The sequence below is a fragment of the Gossypium arboreum genome, chromosome 13, assembly GCF_025698485.1.
Source record: "Gossypium arboreum isolate Shixiya-1 chromosome 13, ASM2569848v2, whole genome shotgun sequence".
Taxonomy (NCBI): domain Eukaryota; kingdom Viridiplantae; phylum Streptophyta; class Magnoliopsida; order Malvales; family Malvaceae; genus Gossypium; species Gossypium arboreum.
Genome location: NC_069082.1, coordinates 80,402,325 through 80,420,693, shown reverse-complemented (window position 1 = coordinate 80,420,693; position 18,369 = coordinate 80,402,325). Strand labels below are relative to the sequence as shown.

The following is an 18,369-nucleotide window of genomic DNA, read 5'->3' as shown; positions in this document are numbered from 1 at the left end:
TGAAAAACCCCTAAAAGGACCTTTTTACAAAAGGTGTAAAATATGTGGTAGAAATGAGAAATAATGGAAAGTGTGAGCTGCCATAAGAGGGAAAAACATTCGTCTAGGCTTGGGTAAGGTAAAAACTGCATGCATTTCATTATACAAGCCTAGGGACTAAATCGTAACAATGTTAAAGGCTAGGGGCAAAATGGTCATTTGGACCGAGGGTGAAATTTAGACTTGAAAAGTATAATGTGAGGTGTTAATGATCTATTTTTATTGTTATAGACCCCAAGGAACAAATTCTGGAGGTCGATCGTGGAAAACGAAAAGTTTCAGAATAACCGGAACACAATACAGAACGAGTACCAGGTAAGTTCGAATGACTAAAAGTAAAATCATAATATACTTAATTGTATAATTTATGAATGTATGAATATTATATTTGATGGTGGAATGAAAAACCTATGAAATGTATTTTTTGGTAATGACATATGACAAATGTCCCGGTTGAGGTTGAAAAGGAAGTTCGATGGATGAACCATGTTTCATGTGATTTTGAGATCCTGCATTTGTTGCAGAAAGGATTTAGCTCGGACGGGTAATCCGTTGATCTCAATGATAGAAAGGATCTAGCCCGGACGGGTGTTCCTTGAGTGATCGAGCCTCCCGAGGAATATATGTGTATAAAGGATTTACCCCGGACGGGTAATCCGATTAGGGTCTGATTTTAGCCTGGATTGGTAATTCGGATCCGAGGTCATTAAGGATGTTTGTCACTATAAGGGATTTAGCCTGGATTGCTAATCCTGACATCACCTTATGAGTTTACGATACGGGGGATTTAGCCTGGATTGGTAATCTCGCCGTAGAATGTATGGTTCACGGGAGTGCATGTCTAAAACGATCATTCCTAAGAATTAACTGCAAAAGGATAGTCCATCGAGATTTCCTAGAAACTCAACGAGATTAATATGGAATATAAAGATGAAACGGTGAATGATGAGCTCATCTAATGATAAATTACATAATGTATTATGATTGTGACTAAATTGTGGATTGAATGCAAGTGCTAGGGAAACCATTTCATTCTAGTCGGCTTTATTGCTTATTATGGTTGTATGCTAATTATCGGTAAGTTTACTTTCTAGTTATCCAAGATTACTAAGCATGAAAATGCTTACCCTTCTTTTTTCCCTGTCTTTCAGAGCTCAAGGACTCGTAAAGGTTAGAAGACGGTTGGAGAGTCAACACACTATCAACTAGTCTAGCTTTGGTACATAAATACTTTATTTTGTTCAATGGCATGTATAGGTATTTTTGGGTCATTTTGTCATATGTGTCATTTGGCTAGCAATGTAAAAGCCTGAATGTTATGTCTATTCATTTTGTGTATTAATCATGCAATTTTTACTTGTTGAAATGATTACATGGTGTATTATGAATGGATACGATAAATGTAACCAATTCATTTGAAATTGGGAGGACACAGTTGGCAATGAGTTAAAAGATGAGCCAAATCTGATATTGTGATTAATGAGACTATAATCTTTAATACAAAAAGGGTAACCTAGCATGTGCAAAACCAATGATATGAGTTTTACATGCAATTGACAATTATGATAAAACTTGAGTGCAATTAGGGCATGTTAGATATCAGTAGAAGCTATAGATGAGAGTGGGCAATTGAGGGTGACCAAAGGCTTGAAAAGTAGCCTAATAAGGTCCACACAGGTAGACACACGGGCGTGTGTCCAGGCTGTGTGTGACACACAGATCACCCTTGGGCTTTTGGTCTGACCATGTGTCCCCTGCACCTAAAATTTAAAGTCAGTGTCGAACACGGGCTAGACACACGGGGGTGTGTCTTGGCCATGTGAATCTAACACAGGCTAAGGACACGGGCATGTGCCTTTGCCGTGTGAAAACCCCTGTAGGTTCGAATTAGAAAATAAATTTAACCAATGCACACGGGCGTGTGTATGATCTCAACACGGGCGTGTGAGGTATTAACCTATAAGTTTTCCTCAGATCTTTAGTTTGGTCCCGAACCTTTCTCAATGTTTGTTTAGGGCCTCGTAAGCCTAAAATTGGGACACTACAATGTTAGTGGATTTGTTTTGAGTTGAAACGAAATTTTATAACCTGTATTTTCCGTTTATGCTCGCATATATGTCTAGTAACGCCTCGTACTTGTCCCCAGTCTCGGGTACGAGTAAGGGGTGTTACACAGCCTATGTAATTTTGGCCCAATTGCCTTTTAAATCCCTTTTAGTTCTTATTTGAGCTATTTAGTCACTATCTCTTTAATTAACAAGTTTTGCACCTTTTTCAATTTAGTCCTTTTTAATTAATTAACTATCAAAACATTAAAATTTTCTAACGAAACTTTAATACTAATTCACTAGTACCCGTAAATATTTATAAAAATATTTACGGCTCGATTTATGAAATTGAGGTCTCAGTACCTCATTTTTGACACAATTTACCTAATAAATTCTTTTAATTCACAAAATTCACTAATTCAAAAACATTTCTAAATTCTCACTTGACTAATAAATAGTAATTTATTAAATTTACAAATTCACTCATCGGATTTAGTGATCTCGAATCACTGTCTCTGACACCACTAAAAATTAGGTTGTTACAACTCGCTTGGGAGCGAAAGGCCAAGTTCATGCTTTTGACCATTTGTTGCGATAAGGAGGCTCCTTACCCTTCTTCCTCTTCAAGATGACAAGGAATTTGCTTTTTAGGTGTGAACTCTTCTCAAGTGTGAACGTGCCCCTGAATCTTTGTGAATAACACTTGAGTATAACAACCTTAGATTGGTTAAATGCATCACAAGATGGGCCTCAGGGTGCATTTACTTCATGTAGTAGATTAGGATAATTCCCTCCATAATAATTTGCTATATCACATTAATGGACAAGAGGACCTTCCCTATAAATACCCTTACCAACGATAAAGAAATGATCGACTCTCAAGCACCTTAAAGTTACTCTGAGTAATCATCTTCTATAACAGTTAGCCTATCTTCTTGTCCGTGTTCCAGCTCTTCGCCTCTTTAAGTGAACTTACCTCTGCAACACCACCATTTTCTCCTCTTAGCTCCTCTTTCTTCTCCTCCCTTGTTGTATCTTGTATCAATAAGTACAAATAGGAAAAGACACCAAATAAAAAAAATAGAAATGGCTTTTGGAATCACCAGTTTCCATCGTTCTAACAATTGCATGTTATGGTCATCATGAGAAGCCCAATGAAAGAGAAATACAAATGACAAACATCGCTAAACTAGTAGTACCAAAAACTACCAAAGATAGACAACTATGATTAAACACAAATAATAGCATCTTAGCTCTGCCACCATTAGATTACCCCGATAATGAACTTGTTTAACAACAATAATGCCAAAGTTCCCCAAAAGATATATAATGCAAAGCCTTTAAACACCAAAAGGGTCTTCGAAGTGAATTTGTATACCTGATGGTCCGTAAAGAATGCTCAATTGAGGGAATCACATAATAGAGCTCCATATAATATCAGAACTTAATATCATATCAAACTCCATACTAAATGCAATTATGACCCTAATTAACATGTCAATCGTATCCTAACATATTTACTAAGTTTACATGAGCTACATATGATATTCAAATATATATATTACTCATTGATCATCCCAAAGGTATTCTTAATCTTTCATATACGAACATGTATCAAATTCATATCAAAAGTAATTTATGATTTTTCACATGGTCAAAATCATCAAGTCTCATATTTCACCATAACTTCATATATTTTTGTATCGAGAATCATATTTAGAGATATTTATACATTTTATCATAATTCTTTCTAAAGTCAACTTCTCATTTCATAATAACAAAGAAAATGTTTATCAATTTGTCATACATTTCTTCTTTATTTGTTTTTCAAGTATATTAATAGCATTATATATATATATATTATAGTTGTGTGACCCAAATTCCTGTTAAAATAAAATACAAGTGGCAAGATAAGAGGATCTACGAGGGTGAAGGCTACAGTCTAACGCAGATCCTTAATAAGTAAAATACTAGACTGGGTTGCAATTTGGCCCCATGATGCAGTACACTGCTACACAAGTGGAATTAGTATAAAAATTTACTTCCTCTATTTGATATTTGATTAGAATAAGGTATTTTAACCTTTCAGTATTACTTCTATTAAACTTTGATTAGAATATGTTCTACAAACCTATAAAAATGAACATTTACAATATAATTAATCAATTAGAATTAAATTTTAATTGTTAAAGCAATAATTTATAATCATAATAATAGAAAATTGTGAGATATAATAGCTTTTACATATATTTATTATATTATTATTTATAAAATTTATTAATAAAATAAAATTTGATTTAACACATAAAATATTATGTATAAAAAAACCATTGGGTTGAGCAAAGAAATTGAGAAAATCTAAAAATCGATTTGAAAAGATGTATTATGTTCGATTCAGGTTTTATACTATTTAATTCGATGTCGGGTTAATGTTATCACCCAAACTGCACAATTCAATTTGAGTTCTATTTTTCCACATGGAACCCATTTTATTCAAATCAAATTGAATGAGAAAAAAATTGTTTAAAGGAACAATCTTAAAAGAATAATAGATTGACTATTTCAATATCTATATGGACTAATTCATTTAACCTTATTATTGTTATTATTATTAAATAATTAGATATTATCTTTCAAAAATTAAAGTTATAAAAATATTTCATAAAAAATATTGAAAGTGTAGTTTTATATTAGAGAAGGTGAATATTCTTAAATATAATAATTAAGCATAATTTTAATTTAAGAAAAATAGTTTATTAAATTTTATAATATTTTATTTTAAAAACAATTATTCACAAATTGTGAATTATATATATATATAATAGTTATAAATTTAATCGATTATATGACATATTACAATTACTCGTTATAACTGATTAGAGCTAGCACTAATTAAATTAATTTAATGAAATGGCACAACAAAATATTAGGTATATAAATGATTTATATATTAACTTTCCTTTTAATAACTTTAAATGATTTATCAACTTAATAGTTAACTTAAAATGATTTTTTAATGGTTGGATGATTATGATATTAGTTTAAGTATTTAATTTACTTTATATTTAAAAAATATATAAATAAATCTAGAACATTTAATATGATTGCTATAAAAATTAATAATTATAATATTAAGTTTTTGAACTCAAAAATTTCTTTTCCAACAAAATCTAAATTTATTAAAAACCGAACAATAATACATTTATCAATTTTAAATATTTAAAGTTTTATTCAATACAATTTTAATTTCAAAATTAAAATCTATTCGAATTTAATTCCTCTCTAAAACGGAATCCAACCGAACAGAATACATCTAAAGTGTTCGTGGTCTATCCGAAAAATTAAGCAAAAAATATTATTCAATTAAAACTTTCATTATTATTCTAAAAAAAAATAAAGTTTCATTATTCAGGGAAATTAGGCCTTACCAATAATTTATTACAAAAAAAAAAAACAAAAAATAAAAAAAGAAGAGAAAAGGAAAGATAAGGGTGGGTCTATAAATGCGAAGAGCCAATCTAAAACCTCAGGAAAACCTCTACGGAGAACGAAAATGTCACTATCATTTTCTCTGCTACATCTCCCTCCTCCAAAACCCTTTCTTTGTATACCTAAACAGTACAGTTTTCCACCGTTTAAAGCTTCATTGAACTTTTCATTCTATGATAAACCTATGTTAATTGTAAAAAGTGCCTCCTTTGCTGCAACAAGAAGAGCTTCTTCTTTAATAGTCGAAGAAGAAGAAGAAGAAGAAGATGATGAAGAACAAGAACAAGAAGAGGAATTTGAAGCTGTTAATATTGCTGAGGATGTAACCCAGGTTCTAGTTTTTTTAATACCAATATCCCCTTCAATGAAGTAATAGTTTTTTTTTTTTTTCAAGTTGCTGTTTTGTTTTTGTCTTTTTGAGGCTCAGAATTTTATTGGTTTTCTTTATATTTTCCTTGAAATGGGAGAAATGAGAAGTGATTTTTGTGGGTTAATAGCATTTTATTCTATCTACTGTTCAAGGTTCTTTGCCTTCTCTTCTATAGGGTAATATTTCAAGGGGTCTTTTGCCCCCGGGGGGGGGGGGGGTTAAGAAGTGGTTACTGTTGTTTAAGAGTGTATTTTATATACTTCTCTAGAATGTTGATTTTCTTGTTTAAGAGTGTAGTATATATACTTCTCTAGAATGTTGATTTTTTTTTGTTACTTGTTTCTTCTATTTAATTTACTTGAGAGATTGATTATGTTAGTGTGACTTATGTTGCTGAAATCTTCATTTTCTTGAATATGGAGATATGATCCTCCAAAGACCTGGAAGCATGAAAAATTTGAAGATAACCATCTAGAAAACAGAAAATTTTGAGTACAGTCATGTCAGACATATACCCATTTCCGACTCTTACAATTCACAGCCGAGTCTTAGTAACATAGGTCTACACCCTATAATATGGATTTAGTCATTTATTGGTTCTGGAGAAACACCACCTTAATTTTTATAATTATGGAGACAGTTTTCTTAACCAGGAGAGTAGTTCTTCTTATTTTTCCTTTTTGTTGCTTCTTTAATCTCCTGCAGTTGATGGTGATTACATTTTGAGCTAAAGAATAGAATGATTCAATAAAATGTGGTCATGTTAACTTTATGACATACCACTTAACATTTCAGAATGTTGTAGTGCCATTTCTAGTAAAAACAATTATCCATAGTCTTCTAGATCGATTATGTCTTGCAGTGTAGGTGTTGCTTGAAAAGCATTAGTTTGTTTACTTTTGATAGTAATGTTTTGCTTATGCGTCAAACCTTTACTGATTTTGAGCAGTTGTGACAAAATTGATATAGTTGATTGGGCGTACTCCTATGATATATCTCAACAAGGTAACAGACGGATGCGTGGCAAACATTGCTGCAAAACTTGAATCCATGGAACCTTGTCGGAGTGTCAAAGACAGGTACATATTCTTTCTATTGTGAAGTCTACAATTATTCCCATATGCGTTGGACATCTTTTTTTATGCTACTCTGGGGCATGAATAGTCTGTTTGATTGTGCTTCAAGTCATCAATACAGCTGGAGACTCTCAGAAGTTACAGATGACCTACACACGTCCTATATTGTGCAAGTTCTTAGCGGTTTTCATGTATGTTTATTGGAAATATGTTAAAAGTTGACCTTTTTTTTCCTTTTTTTTCAATGGTTGAATGTTTTAGGATTGGCCTTAGTATGGTATGTGAGGCTGAAGATAGTGGAGCAATTTCTCCCAGGAAGGTTAGCCTTTCTCTTTATTTCTAGTGAAAGAAGTCATCAGCAAGTGTGCCTTTGACTTTTGAGAATTCTAGGGCTCAGAGTCTTAGACATGTTTTCATAGTGGAAACTACCTTCTCTTTGGAATAATTACATGTATAATTTTTGTGGGCTATATCTATCGCAGACCATATTAGTGGAACCGACAAGTGGAAATACAGGACTTGGAATTGCTTTTGTTGCAGCAACTAAGGGATACAAGCTTATAGTAACAATGCCTGCTTCTATAAACCTTGAAAGGAGAATCCTTTTACGTGCGTTTGGAGCAGAGATTGTTCTGACAGACCCAGAAAAGGGATTGAAAGGAGCTGTCGATAAAGCCGAAGAAATTGTGCTTAACACTCCAAATGCTTTCATGCTTCGACAATTTGATAATATGGCTAATACAAAGGTAATTAATGTTGTTCTAACAGTTCACCTAAATGGCTAAATGTTAATATTCCTGATATATTATTCATAGATGGTGATATAAAGATACTCATGCATGAACTGCAGATTCATTTTGAAACTACAGGACCAGAAATATGGGAGGACACTTTGGGTAATGTTGACATATTTGTTGCTGGAATTGGAACCGGTGGTACTGTTACAGGCACTGGACAGTACTTGAAAATGAAGAACAAAGAAATTAAGGTCTCTTTGCTATTTAAGCCTGTAATGAAGTTTGTTTCAGTTTGACAGCTTAACTTCTCTTTGGAATATCTCAAGCTTGTAACTGTTACCTGTTAGGGATATTTCTATTTATCTAAGGGGTGATATGTCCAAAATATAACATTATTGTGTTTCCCCTTTTTCTTTTAATAGTAGCAATAGTATCCATTTGGCAATAGTTATGTGTATTGTGTTGCATCCATCTCAATATTTTCATCTTCTCGTGGATTAAATGTCTGTTTTCTTCATGAAATGTTATTGCTTACTCAGGTTGTTGGTGTTGAACCTGCTGAGAGGAGTATAGTCTCTGGAGAAAACCCAGGTCAAAATCTTTTTATTTCCAGTACATGAATTTTTCTTGCCTGTTTCTCTTGATGGATTTGTTAGGCTTTGCTTCTAATATCATAAAAGATTTTTCTGCAGGTTATGTGCCAAGCATCCTAGATGTTAAATTGCTTGATGAAGTTGTCAAGGTGAAGATCGTCTTTCCCTCTATTTTCCACTTCTTGTCTTATCCGAATGTAGAGGAATATCACTGGAATTCTTTAGACATTCTGTTTTGTGCTAAACTTGTTTTATAGCAAACACTATTGCAGTTATGTAATGTTCTTCTCAGTCAGTTGTTTGGAGTTTTTTTTCACTCCAAGTATATAAGGTGTTCAACATTTCACTGCATAGCTCTCTTAATCATTCTTCTAATGACTTGTCTAACTGATCTCTGAACAAGATATGCCAAATAGTTTTCATTTTATAACTTGGAAGTGGTGTCTTTTGCTAAACTATATATGAGTTATTAGAGGAGTCTGAAAATCCAATAAATAAAAAATTTCTTAGAGTGAAAGAGCAGCACATAAGAGCTGGAGCATGAAGAAAATGAGTGTTGGAATTCCTAAGATTAAAGACAAAAAATTTACCTTATTACTAGGAGTTCCCTTGTAAATAGAAACTAATCTCAATCACTGATTCTTAGGAAGTTACTGTTTTTTAGGGATTGTTTTCCTTGTTTGTGTGAATTCCTCTCTTTATAGGTGTAAACTAATTAGCAGAATGAATAATAATCTTTTTCTAAGTTTCTTCATGGTATCAGAGCTTTAGGATTCATTCGATCCTGCTCATTCGTCTCTAATCTCCCTTCCTAAAAATCCCTCCGGTTTAGTCCTCCTCCCATGGGTGACTTCAATGAAACTCTGTATGAAACTGAGACTTCACAAATAACTCAGAATGTTAATCAGGGAATCACTCAAGGTGAACTTATTTCCTCCCTTATAATCACCAATCATCGGCTAGATGGGAAGAACTTCTTGCAATGGTCTCAATCGGTCCTTATGGTGATTCGTGGTCGTGGCAAATTAGAATACATCAATGGAGAAATTCCACGACCAACCATAGCTAACCCGACTTATGCCATTTGGGAACTCAACAACTTGATTGTAATGGCTTGGCTAATTAATTCGATGGAAGGCCATATAAGCCGCACCTATCTCTTTTTCAAAACTGCAAAAGACATGTGGGATGCAGTCAAAGAAAACTACTCGGATCTTGGAAACGCCTCCCAAGTATTTGAGATCAAGCTTAAGTTAAAGGATATCCGACAAGGGACACTCGAAGTAACTCACTCGCAACAATCTGAAAATTTTGTGGCGAGGCTGGATATGTACTAAGAGGCGATTGGGGTGAAGGCTTGGAACACACCAAGTTTATGACTCACCTCAACAATGAACGTCTTTATGAGTTTCTAGCGGATCGAACCGTGAGTTAGATGAGGTCCGTGGCAAATCAGGCGGATCACCTCTACCAACTATCGGTGAAGCATTTGCAGAAGTTAGAAGAGAAGAAAAGCATCGTCTTGTCATGATGGGATACTCAAAGGAACCTAAACATGTGACAACTCTTGGCAATCGGTTTATTGAGACCTTTGTCCTCATCTCCAGAGGTCCACAGCCATAAAAACCACGTGCTGGAAATGATTCTGGATCAACTAGGCCATGGTGTAACCGCTGCAACTGTGTTGGTCATACAAAGGAAAAGTGCTTCAAACTTCATGGCTATCCTGAAAAAAAACAGAAGGATAATAAGACTGCCCTGTTATCCTCCACTGCTGTAGATGATGTTCTCGATGTTCGCCTAACCAAAACCCAACTTGAGACTCTCCATAAGATACTTGGTACTTCCACTGCTCACGGATCTCTAGCCACCCAAGGTACTGCCCTCAATATTGCCTTTGAATCAAATAATCAATCCTTTTGGATACTCAATTGGTGCCTCCGATCACATGATGAGTAACTCCACTTTGTTTCACACCTACACCCTTGTCATGACAAGTCCGAATCCGCATAGCGATGGTTTTACTCACCGTGGTTGGAGTAGGAGAAGTACAAATAACAGAGAATTTTCTCTCGATAAAGTCCTACATGTCCCAAACTTGTCCCGCAATTTACTTTCAATCAATAAACTTACTAAGGATGAAAAACTTCTTGCTGAATTTTACGCAATTGGTTGTGATCTGAGGAGTAAATCGGGGAGGATGATTGGCCTTTGCTAAAGTTGATGATGGACTATATGTTTGGAATAAAGACAAGACACAAGGAGGATTGGCTCTATCCACTTCAAAAGAGGACACGATTATGTTATGGCACCGTAGGTTAGGGCATCCAAACTTTTTGTATTTGAAGAAACATCTTCCGCTATTATTTCGAAATAAAAGTATTAATTCCTTGAAGTGTGAAATTTGCCAATTATCCAAACATACCCGTGTGCCATACCCATTAAAACCATATATCCAGTCCCAACCATTTTCATTAATCCACAGTGATCTATGGGGAGCCAGCCGAGTGAAAAATATTACAGGGGTTAGGTGGTTTATAACATTCATTGATGATCACACTAGGGTATGTTGGGTCTATCTCCTCAAAGAAAAATATAAAACACCCAAAGTATTCCAAAATTTTCACTCAATGGTTCAAACCCAGTTCAACTCTACCATACATACTCTCCACACTGACAATGGGAGAGAATACTTTAACTCTGTCCTAAGCCCATACCTTTCTGACCAAGGCATCATACACCAAAGCTCTTGTCCTGACACTCCTCAACAAAACGGGATTTCTGAGAGAAAAAATCGACATCTCCTTGCTGTAGCTCGAGCCATAATGTTCACCATGAATGTTCCAAAATACTTGTGGGGAGAGGCTGTCCTCACTGCCTGTTATCTCATAAACCGAATGCCATCGAAAGTCCTCAATTTCCAAACACCTCTAAATACCCTTCTAAAGTCCTTTCCTCTATTTCGTGTTTCTAATCTTCCAGCCAAAATATTCGGTTGCAAAGTTTTTGTCAATAACCATCAACCAAATCAATCCAAACTTGATCCTCGAGCCCACACCTGCATCTTCATTGGATATTCCCCCACACAAAAAAGGCTATAAGTGTTACTCACCAACCTTGCGCCGAATGTTTGTCTCTCGGGATGTTACCTTCTTTGAAAATGAAGCATACTTTGTAGCATCTCATCTTCAGGGGAGACTTTCAATGAAGATGAGACCCTTAATACTCTCCTCATTATACCTCATGATCCTACAACTACTATCACAAACAAGCCTAACAACCAAGGTGCTATGGTAATCCTAGATTTAGAGACTGTTTCCCCTGTGCAGCAAGAAATTAGCCCGATCCTTCCCAATAACAATACCACCACCGAAGTACAACAGCCTTCTGATCATGGAAAACAGCAAAAACAGGTTCCCGAAATACAAGTTTACTCTCGACGGAATCGTTCTCCTGAAATTGATACAGCAGTGCCAATTGCATCCCCAACCGAGGGCTGATTCAAAGCGAAGTCTCACCTGTCACCATCCATCTATCTTCCAATTGCAGTTCGAAAGGGCACAAGGAGCTGCACTCAACACCCTATTTCTCGGTTTGTATCCTATGGAAATTTATCTAAGTCTTACAAAGCTTTTGTGACTAATGTTTCTGTAAAAACTCCAAAAATTATAGAAGAGGCTCTTGAATCAGCTGAGTGGAGACAAGCTGTGATGGAAGAAATGAAGGCCCTCAAAAACAATGAAACATGGGAAGTCTCGGATCTACCTAAGGGAAAAAAAACAGTAGGATGCAAATGGATCTTCACTATGAAATTTAAACCCGATGGTCGTATTGACTGATACAAGGCTCGACTTGTGGCTAAGGGTTTTACTCAAACTTATGGTCTTGACTACGACGAGACGTTTGCACCCGTTGTCAAGCTAAACACCATTCGAGTCCTCCTATCTCTTGCTGCCAACCTTGATTGGCACTTGACTCAATTGGATGTAAAAAATGCTTTCCTCAACGAGAATTAAGTGAGGAAATGTACATGGATTTCCCACCCGGGTTTGAAGAAAGCAAGGGCCAAGTGTGTAAGTTGAAGAAGTCCTTGTATGGACTGAAACAATCTCCACGGGCGTGGTTCAGCCGATTTGCAGAAGCTATGACTAGCAGAAATTACATTCAAGGGTAGGCAGACCACACCATGTTCTACAAGCACTCGGAAAAGGGAAAATGCTGCATCCTCATCGTTTATGTGGACAATATAATATAAACAGGAGATGACTCAAGCGAAATTGTGAGGTTGAAAGAATTCCTTGGTACAGAGTTCGAGCTTAAAGACTTGGGGAATCCTAAATACTTTCTTGGTATGGAGGTAGCAAGGTCCCAAACAGGTATTTCCATCTCCCAAAGGAAATATGTTCTTGATCTACTGTCAGAAGTTGGTTTGATGGGCTGCAAACCAGCCAAAACTCCTATGGAATTTAACTTTAAATTGGGAACTGATGAGGATGGAGAAGAAATCGACAGGGGGAGATATCAACAACTAGTAGGAAGACTCATCTATCTATCTCACACCCGTCCAGACATAGCTTTCAGTGTAAGTGTTATCGGTCATTACATGCATGCCCCAGGAGAAGCACACGGAAGTGCATATAGAATATTAAGGTATCTAAAGGGACTCTGGTAAAGGCGCATTTCAAGAAAAGCGCCAACGAATGTGGAAGTCTACACCGATGCAGACCAGGCAGGTTCTGATAACGATAGACGCCTACAAGTGGCTATTGTAGTTATGTTTAGGGTAACCTCGTGGCGTGGAGAAGCAAAAACAGTCTGTTGTAGGGCCTTGGCAGCAGAGGAGAGATATCGAGCACTATCTCATGGTATATGCGAAGGAGTTTGGATACAAAGACTTATGGGGGAACTAAAAGTGCCTTACACCAGGCTTATGAAGATGTACTGTGACAACCAGGCAGCTATCAGCATAGCACATAATCCTGTGCATCATGATCGCACCAAACATGTGGAAATAGATCGCCACTTTATAAAAGAAAAAATACACTCAGGAGAAGTGTACATCACCTACTTACCTACTAGACAACAAGTTGCAGACGTATTAACTAAAAGTTTGAACAGAAACATGTTTGAAGAACTTATTGGCAAGCTGGGTTGATTAACATCTACACTCCAGCTTGAGGGGGAGTGTTGGGATTCCTAAGGTTAAGGACAAAAAACTTACCTTATTACTAGGAGTTCCCTTGTAAATAGAAACTAATCTCAGTCACTGATTCTTAGGAAGTTACTGTTTTTTAGGGATTGTTTTCCTTGTTTGTGTGAATTCCTCTCTTTATAGGTGTAAACTAATTAGCAGAATGAATAATAATCTTTTTCTAAGTTTCTTCAATGAGAGGTCCTTTTTTTTTTTTTATCAAAAATGCTAGTTTCTTAACCAATGATTAATACTGTTTACCTGTGGATGTGTTGCAAGTGTATACTAGGCATCTTGACATTACATCACAGATTAACTTTTGAGCAGTTTAACCACAAAGGCAGGGAGGTGGTCATTGTCTCAATATCATGTATCAAACGATCTACATCTAATATCCTCTGTACTTTTCCTTTCTTTTTGTAAGGCAATATATATTTCTAGCTTGGTTATAATCTTATTTTTAGTGGCATCTCCACCTAAGGCGATATGTTGTTTGAGATGATCTGGATGTATTGGTCCATAAATATTCTGCTTATCCTTTTGAGAGTATCTATTGTATTCTGGTTTTCTGGATTGTGTTGTATACACGAGCTTCCTGAATAATATTACATTTGAGTGACTTGATCCATTTTGTTTGGTTCCTACTGGTTTCTTGCTTAGCACATGGTTTTGTCGAGTTACAATGTTAGATGAATTTTAGATATTGATTTTGTTGTCATAAAAATGTAGGTCAGCAATGATGAAGCAGTTGATATGGCAAGGAAATTAGCACTGGAGGAAGGGCTGCTGGTAATATGCAACTATATTTTAGTGTAGACTCTTTTAATAGTATTTTGTCACATGAAAAACCATCTATTCAGCTTAAAGTTTTTTTTGCTGTCAAAATAGAGATTATCTTCTTTAGTTTCAACCGAAAAACTTTTCTCACCTATTTGTCAATTATGAAAGGAGACAAAATTCAGTTTGATCTTATAATTTACATTAAATACAGTGTTTCAAAACCAGCCAATTTTGCTAATTGATTTTTTTGTTTTTAAATTTTTTTTTCTTAGGTTGGCATTTCATCTGGAGCTGCAGCAGCTGCTGCAATTAGCTTGGCAAAAAGGCCTGAGAATGCAGGAAAACTTATTGTGGTGAGAAAATTTTCTTTAAATTTTCTTAGTGACTCAGGTAGCAGCTGAAACTGTATGCTGATGTACATATCTTGCTGTGAATTTGAAAGAATTGGTTGAAATTCTATTAAGAAAAAAATCTTTGACAGCTAGTTAAAGGTTATTCAGAATAAAGAGTATCAGGAGTACTTCATATCACTGATTACATGTGTGGTTTCTTTAGAATTGACATAATTATAGTTGCATTAGTCTATGTTGCTTCAATGCTTTATTCTTCTTGAAGTATGCATGTCTTACCACTTATATTCCATGCTTATTTGGACATGGATGTTGCCCTCCCTCAAAAAACATGAAAACACCTCAAAATTTGAACATACCCGTGTTCAACACATATTTGTATTAGAGACTCATACCTTACTCCAAGTAAGATAAGCGCTAGGTATTTTGGACCCAAAAGTATTGGGGGATTGTCAACCAGTACAAGATTTGGGAAACTCACATAACACTGTTAGGGCATCATACTTTCAAACAAGGTGAGTGTTTCAAAACTAGAGAAAGCTTTGGTGCTTACTTGATAGCCTCATATGCCATTGCTGTGGGCTGAGAAATAGAAAGGTTTGGAACATGATATTGTTATCGTTCAATCTATTGTGACTGCCTATTTGATTCCATATGAAGGTAGATCAATAAAATTGTTGGTCTAAACCTTAAATTCCACATTCATTTGTTTACTGACTGCTCCCAGCACCTTCACCATATGGTCAAGCACACAATTAAGCTACGTTGCTTGGATTCTTCATTTCTCTTGAAGTAAAAACTTAGAAAAAAATTGAAAATACTTGTGTTTGACGCATTCTATATTTGACACTCATACTGGAGTCTGAGCAATATAGCAATCATGTTAAAGCTCCTTAGAAGGAAAGCAGGAAAAGTGAAACATCGTATCCATTTCCGATTTCAGTGGCTGATCAAAATATGCTTCCAACCTAAGCTCTTCTTTCAACTTGGGCACTTTTTTTAAGATATCTTTTAATTGTTTGTAATGATGTAGGTTATATTTCCAAGTTTTGGTGAGAGGTATATTCCAACAGTTCTTTTTCGTTCTATACATGAAGAGGTTCAACAAATGGAAGCAAGATAGTATAGATCTGTACTGGGAGAACAATCTACCATGGCATTCAATTCTCACTTGTTTCAAATCAAAACTACTCGACAGGTAAATAACCTTTATTAACTTTTCGATCTGTATTCGATGATCAACTCCTGTTCCTTTTATATTTATCTATTGTTTTCTAGGTGCAATTTTTCATAAAAACAGAGGAGTTCCTACTCAATTTCTCTTGATAATTTAACTTTCTGGTCAACCGTCGACCATGTTATTGTGCTGGTAATCAGAATGCTTTTTCATACATGGTGCATACTCATGCTACTGCCTTCTGGATTATACAATTTCATGATGATCTTGGAGCTAACGAGTCAATTTGAAAATGCAAATTTAGTAATCCTGTTAAGTCTGTCAGACTGATTGATGTTTGAAAAATCATAAATCAGCTTCTCGTTTCTGAGAACCTATACCATAAATTACTGGGAAAATATTTATGTGATTGCTTTCATTGGAAATATTCAGATTTACAGACAGGCAAATCTTTTACTTAATGCACTGCAAAAACTCTGGCATTATTATATGTCTGTCTTCCACATTGTATCTTGTTGCATTCCCATTCTTGGTTGAAACTTCTCATAATATATGTATGTAATATGTCGAAAGGAGTCATCGCAGTTTTAGATGTTTTTGGTAAAGTATTATCTAGTGGGACAAGTTATCTGTTCAATTCGAGTCTAGGAAATGCTGATTTCAGAATTCCCAGATGAAAAGCATTTCTGCATGGAGGTATATGTCTACTGGAAACTGCAGTTTGTACAAATTTGCCAATGCGATTTGAGAAGACCAAGCAATCCATGTACATGTATCCTGTTTGTATTAAATTTTTAGATCATAATTATTAATAAAATGTTCAATTATATTAACTTTAGCAGTTTTCTTTTTGAGTTTATAAGTACATGTGATTGAATAATTATGATTAAAATCAGATTATTATGAAAACAGATTTTCAGGGTTTCTTTTGCCATCTGAGCAAATGCTTGATTTGCTGCATATTTTGGCATGCTCTTGTATTTACATAAATAATTTAAATAATTATTATTATTTTGGTGTCGAGCTCATCTATCATCATATACAAAATTATTACACTATTTGGTTTGCTGTAATGAATAGAGTTGTAATCAGTAATTTAACTGTTTGGTTGAATGAAATGGAATAAAATTGTATCAGTATCTTTGTATTTAGTGGAATAGAATGATGTTTTAATCAGTAATTGCTTAATATTCGTTCATATAAACTAGTCTTTTTTTCATGGGCTTTATTAGTTCCTCTTTAGGCCCATACTATGTGTTATAACACTTAAGATGCAACTGTGCTTCGAATTTTAATGTTGGTTGGGAAGTAGTTGCTTTGGTAGCCTTATTTGCCACGAAAGGAGTGGTTTAATGAGGCTTGTAGGGGGGAATTTCAGATCCGATGTAATGTCTTAAAATTTTTAGTATCGAATTTCGGAAAAAATTTGATAAAATACTGCAATGTTTATTGGAGGGTAATTTATGAGACACGAATTTGATATCTGAAATTTAATCTTTAAGCCATTAGTTATTCTTGGAATTTTTGGAGTAGTTGGGATTTTAATTAGGGAAAAGGCAAATTGGAGTGTTTTAGTTTTGAATATTTGAAAAAAAAGTAAAACTAAAAGCTTTTATGATGCTAATTGCAAATACTCAGTTTAAAATTTCAGCCAAAAATAACACTCTTCACTTCTCATTGCGTCATTCTTCATCTAAAACAATGAAAAACCCATAGTTCATCTCTTAGCTAAAATCCTTTTGAATCAAAGAACAAAAAAAAAAAAAACGATTTTCGATTCTTTCTTCCATCTATCAATCGATTCAGTTCGGCGAAAGCAAAAATCAAGTTTCCCTTCAACACCATTGCCGGAAACTCCAAGCTTAGAGTAGAAATTCGATTTTCAAAGTGACTTTTCGAGTTTAATAGTGTTATTAGGTTGGTAATGAAGTTTTGAAGTAAACAAAATCATCTTTCCATCGTTCGAAGCGATTTCGAAATGGATTTGGGTAGATTTCGGATTGGGCGGCAAGTTTTGGGGTTGTTTCCTGCTCATCAATTTAGTTTTATTTAATTTATATTGATTCATTTTTAATTGGTGTGATGAATTCAGTTTTTGAAGCAAACGAGATTGGAGAATCGACTAAGGTGAAGAGCAAGGTGACCTTCGACGTGATCAAGCAGACCTCGGTTTGTGATTTCTATGTTTCGAGTTACTTTATACCTTAGTTAAAATTACTAGCATGTTGCTAACGCTCCTTGTTATATCATTTTATTTTGATAACCTTAAATTTATATTTGTTTGGAATGCACATTATGTATTCAACAACCCAGTAAAACATGTAGGAGAATCCTTCAGATATAGTCATCATATTGTAGCGTTCGGGAGTATTATCATTGTTGCGCTTTCCATATTTGATTTACGAATGATCAAGTTGTGTTGATATGTGCAACGGGTATTGTCATTGTTAACACTATGCACCGTTGTTTTTTTGATTGTTTTGGAAGTTCAATTGGACACTCATGTGCTCAAATGCTTT

General features: G+C 34.9%; 1 protein-coding gene across 2 annotated transcripts; it reads left to right on the top strand.

Moving 5' to 3' along the window:
* The first annotated feature begins 5,540 nt into the window (after positions 1 to 5,540).
* On the top strand, positions 5,541 to 17,285 carry LOC108464072 (S-sulfo-L-cysteine synthase (O-acetyl-L-serine-dependent), chloroplastic-like). 2 transcript variants are annotated; one of them, XM_053024313.1, is made up of 11 exons: positions 5,541 to 5,907; positions 6,916 to 7,025; positions 7,284 to 7,341; positions 7,505 to 7,768; positions 7,873 to 8,010; positions 8,299 to 8,350; positions 8,440 to 8,501; positions 14,273 to 14,332; positions 14,596 to 14,676; positions 15,707 to 15,871; positions 15,952 to 17,285. In XM_053024313.1, the coding sequence occupies exons 1-10, from the start codon at positions 5,641 to 5,643 to the stop codon at positions 15,794 to 15,796; spliced, it is 1,182 nt and encodes a 393-aa protein (XP_052880273.1). In that variant the 5' UTR covers positions 5,541 to 5,640; the 3' UTR covers positions 15,797 to 15,871; positions 15,952 to 17,285. The 2 variants fall into 2 exon arrangements, with proteins under 2 accessions (XP_052880273.1, XP_052880274.1); XM_053024314.1 differs by having other exon boundaries at positions 5,543 to 5,907; positions 8,452 to 8,501.
* The last annotated feature ends 1,084 nt before the right edge of the window (positions 17,286 to 18,369 follow it).